We start from the raw sequence: 6,121 nt of genomic DNA on the forward strand, positions 1-6,121 counted from the left end.
GAACGTTTTCACCTTTTAAAATCGTCTTGAATCGTCCTCTCAACGTCGTTTGTTAAATTCTTACTTGTGAGCACGAGCTATCTGTGACCCCCGGTGACAGCCTGCTCCCGTTGCAGCCCTTTAGCATGAACAACTTTTAATTAGATTTTGCAAATGTGCCAATTAATGTGCAATGTGAAGCTACGAGCTAACTACAGAGCGCTGACATTAGCATGCTAACACAACAATGCAGGACTCAGGTGATCGCAGCTCCAGTCGAGGAGAATTTTGTCCGCCACTTGCGCCAAAAAAATCCATCGCGCGACAGCGAGGGTGGAGAGGGGTTGGAGGTGTGTCTCTGGAGGAGGGCGGAGGCTTCAGTTGGAGGAGGCGTGGCCTAACAGCAGTTTGTTTTGGTTTCATGCTGGAGCTAAAGCAGTCACACATTCTTCCTTTAAAGAGGACAAAGAGAAAAGTGATGTTGTAGGAAGCTGATTGAAAAAATTGATTTTTTGTTCTGTCCCTTTAAGAGATTCTTTTCATAAAGGAGAGCTTTGTACCTCCTCTCCCATCGTGCCCTCCACAGAGTCGATCGATAACCTTTTTGGCTCCGACTACCAACCTCTGAAACACCGCCTGATGTTCCTGCAGCGTGGTGTCAGCAGCCGACAGAAAGCAGGCGCTCCTAATGACATTATCACTCGACCTTTTCAGCGTGATAATCTGGATTATATAACGTGATGTTTGAGTCGGCGTCTCATCTCGGCGTAATCACTATCTTACAATATTATTCCTGGAGGAACATGTGGATGTAACATCAGCTGACTGCTGCCCTTTAGGTAACGCCGCTAAGCCGGGCCCACATGACGAATGAATATCTCATCAAGAAGCGTGTTGCAGCGCCGACCCGGGGATTATCCACAGTGGGTTTCTCAGAGAGGATATTGATTGAGTGTTTAGTTTCAGTGGGAGAGAATCAGGAGCGAGAAATGAGACCAATGAACAAAAGAGATGCCGAGTCACAGTCGACACGATTGGAAAACATTTAAAGTCTGAGCAGGAGCTGACATCTGAAGATTTGAGCAAGAAAAGCATTTCTAAAGCATGATAACTAAAGTGTTAAAATGAGGTCCGTGTCATCTTTTAAGGTTAAATCAGGTCCTTTTTTTTAATCTGTGTTGTCACTGGAGGAGAAAATACAGAAGTGGGACACATGGGACGATTGATTTTAAAGATGAGAGTGGAGGAAACCTTTTTAATCATCATTAATGTGATTTACAACACATCGGAGTATAGATTGTGTTCAACATCAAAGAGAGGAGCAACATGAAACAGAGTGCACACTAATAATATGACAACTAACGAGGGGGGGAGTTAACTTATAGGACATGATTTAATTCATTCAATTTATGACAAAGAGACAGAAAGACGCTTTACATCAAACAAGACGATGTCATTCAAAACAGACTCAAACTAAAAAAAATATTTAACAGAAACTTCCATCAAAATCCAACAAAAAATCCAAAAAGGAGAAAACAGAGAGCCACGGGGAAAGTCTGACCACGACCTGACACAGAAAGGAAGAAACACAGAGACTTACACCTCAGAAAAACGACTTCATCAGCTCATCTTTACGACTCACGCTTTATGTGCTCACACGGTACGACCCTCAGACTGTACGAGTTAAATCAGGACGCAGCGTTCCCGAGTGTGAGTGGAGCAGACGGAGGGTTGGAGGCTGTTTCAGTCGACTCGTCGCTGAAATACAAACGTCATAAAAAAACTCTCACTGTGGCGCCGATAGTCTAGAGAGGTGGGGCGGCTGTAGCTCAGTCTGGAGGGACTTGGGGTGGGTCTCCATGCGGATCATAATATGGAAAGTTGGAGAGGAGAGGTGCCAGGGCACTTCCTGAGGCGCCCTCGAGCAAGGCACCGAACCAGCAGCTCTGGTGCGCTCGCTGTGTAGCAGCCGCACTCTGACATACGATCATGAAGAGCACGCTTGTTCTTATTTACACATTTTATAAACATTTCTAAGTGTAACAGATTAATTGATAATACAGATAATTACTCACTGCAGCTCTTAGTTCAAATAAAGGGAGACATTTTTTTTACAAAGCACCTGAAGAGTCCATTTCTGTCTTCTTGGTCTGGTAGGTGACCGCTGAACCTAAAATCAAACTGGTCTTCACTTCTCAACTGAACCTGTACAGAGGACAAACAGGAACTACTCACCTCACTAAAACTCTTTTTGGCAGACCAGATTTTACAGACTTTGTGAAGATATGTTCAGATCCTTTATTTGAACCTGACCAAACATTGGGAGCTAGTACACCCCTCCTACATCGTTGGAAGTACTTCTACTTATTTGCTGACTTCAAACTCAAATGTCAGAATCAGAACCAGAATCTGGGTTTATTGCCAAGTACATTTACACATACAAGGAATTTGACTTGGTGTATTGGTGCTAAACAATTAACAAGGAAATAAAGCAGAACTAGAAACAACTTAAATAATACAGAATAAGAAGATATTACAATATATAAAATAGAATTTAAAAATATAAAATATAAAAAATAAAATATAAAATATAAAAAATAAAATATAAAAAATAAAATATAAAAAATAAAAAACAAAATGTACAAAAGGTGTAATGTAGGAGCTGTGCAGTGGACTATGAGAAAACAAATCTTAGTGTGTGTAACTACTCACTACATTTTTAAAGTCCAGTGGGCGTTAATGTAACACATAAAGAACAGTTCAGTTCTGTGTACGTCATATATCATCGGTACATATTGAAAGATGTTTGTTAGTATCTCAGTCACCACATGAATCAGGTCATTAAAGGGTTAACGCTCCCATCAATCCTCCGTCTGAGTCTTCCTGCTGTTTGTCCTGACAGGTGCGGTCGGCCGTGAGGAAACGTTTCCACCGCTGGCAGGAGCAGCACTCCATCCGAGCCCGGATGACCCAGGCCATGTCCATCCCCACGTCCCCCTCCCGGGTCAGCTTTCACAGCATCAAGCAGTCCACGTCGCTATGAGGGTCCGTCTGTCCGCCCCCAGATATACGTCCTGTGAGAGAAGAAAACCTGGAGCTGTCAGCGTCATCGTTTTCTGCAGCATCACTGGATTCACTGAAACAAAGAGAGAGAGAGAGAGAGAGACCTCAGGAGAGCCCTTCACTCACCTCCAGGTGAAAGTCGACGGTGGGGGGGGGGGGGGAGGACTCTGCAGACTTTGTGAAATGTGAGGTTAGTGGATCAGAGCGAGCTGAGTCTGGATCTGTGTGACTTTGTGAATGTACAGCACTCCATGTCCTTTAATGTCCTCACACAATCTTTGTGTTATTCCTGCTCGCACACTTTCTTCTTCTTTTCCTTCTTTTTTTGTTTTTTTATTATCTTTACATCAGTGGAAAACTGGGAGCTCGTGCGGCTGGACTGCACTGAACTGGATTCTCTCCCAGCAACAACACCGGACTTTCAAACAAAGCCACACATTCACCACTAAGTTATGAAAGAGAAACGTGCAGATTTGATTTTCCTTCTTCCCTCACAGACGACGTGTGCTCAAAGTGTTTGTCCGTTCTTGTTGTGCTTTCTTCCTCTGTTCAGTTTTTTTTTTTTTTTTTTAACTTTACAGAAAGTTTTACACATTCCAGGATTTCAATCTGAAGAGTTTTGCTCCAAATGAACTCGACTGCAGAGCGGAGGTGGCCTAGTGGTCGGTGTGAGCCTCGTGCAGAGGCTGGAGTCCGACCTGTGACTCCTTTCTTGAATGACAGTTCCACTCTCTCTCTCTCTCTCTCTCTCTCTCTCTCTCTCTCTCTCTCTCTCTCTCTCTCTCTCTCTCTCTCTCTCCCTCTCTCTCTCTCTCTCTCTCTCTCCACAACTTCTGACGCTATCCTCTGTCCTATCTCTCCAATAAAAGCATGAAAAAATATAAACCTTTAACAAAATAACAATAAATAACACGACTAGAAAGGAAGAACGATTTGTATACAAAAGCTAAGCTAGGCTCACTGTCTCTCGTCCAACACTGGAGGCCGCTGCAGATAGAGTAATGAGAGTTACATTTGATGACTTTTAAAAATCTGTTACGGCGTCCTTAATCAAAATAATTCACTTAAGCCTCAAAGGATGAAGACCAGAACATAAATAAGATGCAACACAGATTTAAGGTTTAACCCCGAGCTTAATTCACCCCCAAAATAATCAGAGAAATAAGAAACCAAAGAAACTGAAGGGGCCAAAAAGAATCAAAGATGGCCCACGTAATGGGTCATTGTTCTCGGCATCTCCCCCCCTAAAACTGCCTAAGAAGAAAAGATTAACCAAAACAAAAACCAAAAGACCCAAAATAAAGACTACCCCTGATCTCCAGCCCGAACTCAAACAACAAAACCCAGAAATAGGGAACAAAAGCTCCTCCCCACGTCACTGCCCTCCCTCCTCCTCCTCCTCTTCCTCCTCTTCCTCCTCCTCCTCACAGATTAAACTCAGGTGTGCAGCAGGTGAAGAGAGAGAGTGACCGGGTGTGCAGCAGGTGAAGGGAGAGAGAGAGAGAGAGACCGGGTGTGCAGCAGGTCGAGGGAGAAACAGAAAGAGAGAGATGTAACAATATCCATAAAAGTCAAAATAGGTTTTAATAAGCTCCACTTTCTCTGCTTTTCTTATTTCTATTCTGCATCCCGGGCGGTCGATCATTTAGTTCTCAACTGGCGGGTCGGGACCCAAGAGTGGGTCAGGAGGCCTTTTACAGTGGGTCACTAACGTGTGCCTCTAAAAGAAAAGAGTCTGTGAGGCGCTTTTTAAACATGTTTGTTTTGTTCTGTCACATGTTTTGATCCTCTCAGGTCCAAACTGCAACTTTTTCTTCATTCAGTAAATCTGATTGGTTGATAAAATATAAAAAATTTGAGCGTTTTGGAGCAAAACTCTTCAGCTGCATAAAGAGACGTCTTTCTGTTTCCTCTCTACCAGCAAACCAGATATTTAAAAACTCTGTCAAGAGAATCCATCAGGACGGTTTTCTCTCATGCGTTCACGTTTTGTTGGCTTGACTTGAAGCGTGAGATTTGAGTCGTCCTCTCAGACGGTGTTTTACTGATAACTTGTAAATATATGAGTCTCAACAGAGCGAGGTGCTGAGGACGCCGCGGAGTCGTCACTGAAAACCAAAAACCACACACTGTGAATCAGACGGGCACATCATGGAGTGATCCCGACCTCACAGTCCACATTCCTACTAAACCAGTCTGCCTCGCACCGCTGCTTTTTTAAATCTCTCTCAGTGTAAATGAAACTCATCGTCCTGTCGCCCATCATCTTTTTTTTCTATCCTCTCTAAGTGATGTGTTCAGACAGCAGAATCTGTGATGTGTTTTCTTCTAGAGTTCATTAGTCGTTCTTGTGTCGCTGCTTCTGGAGGGATCGGAGGGCTTGAGGGGAAAAGAGAACCAAACTTTGTGTTTTTAATTTAAAGAAAAATGTTGTTTTCTTCAGTGTCAAAGTGTTTTCAGATCAAAATGTGAAGCAATTTTTTTCCTTTTTTAGAGGGTGTTTCAACACACGACTATCCAACGTTAACTGTTTACTAGTTTTCAAATTAATCACTAAATCTTTATTTGTAGAGCGCCAATTCACAACAAGTGTTACCTTGAGGCGCTTTACAAAAGGGCGGGTTAAAGACCGGATAATCTGCAGGAAGGATTTCTCCTTTGTGTGTTGTCCACACTTCCTCGCCGCTGAGGTGGAGGTCGGAGCAGGACGTGCATGAACGAGGACGGCGTTGGTTGTGGAGACGACACAGACCGATGGTCGAGCCACCACGATCCGGATAGTCAAGAAACAGAATCATATTCTCACAACTATCCCTTTAAAAATCAAACAGTATGACGGTCAATCTTCAGTCTGCAGAACAGAAGTTTAGAAAGTATTTGATGACATCACTGCGGCTACGTCCCCGTTCCAAAACACAAACTCAACAGTCTGTCCTCCTCTAGTTTTCTTTTCTTTTTTTTCTGTGTGTATATTTTTGGGGCCTTTTGCCTTCATTGGATAAGACAGCTGAAGAGAGACAGGAGACGTTGGGAGGAGCGACATGCAGGTCGGGCCGAGGTCGGATTCACTACGCACATG

The 6,121-nt window shown here is 43.5% G+C and overlaps 1 protein-coding gene across 1 annotated transcript in view; it reads left to right on the top strand.

Annotated features, from left to right (window-relative positions):
- The window catches only part of LOC132955156 (corticotropin-releasing factor receptor 1-like), a 79,939-nt gene extending 76,321 nt beyond the window's left edge, over nucleotides 1-3,618 (top strand). The window contains exon 14 of the mRNA XM_061027907.1: nucleotides 2,882-3,618. Within this exon, the coding sequence (XP_060883890.1) occupies nucleotides 2,882-3,022 (141 nt within the window). The 3' untranslated portion in view covers nucleotides 3,023-3,618. The remainder of the gene's footprint in view (nucleotides 1-2,881) is intronic.
- The last annotated feature ends 2,503 nt before the right edge of the window (nucleotides 3,619-6,121 follow it).

This window comes from Labrus mixtus, chromosome 21, assembly GCF_963584025.1.
Source record: "Labrus mixtus chromosome 21, fLabMix1.1, whole genome shotgun sequence".
NCBI lineage: Eukaryota > Metazoa > Chordata > Actinopteri > Labriformes > Labridae > Labrus > Labrus mixtus.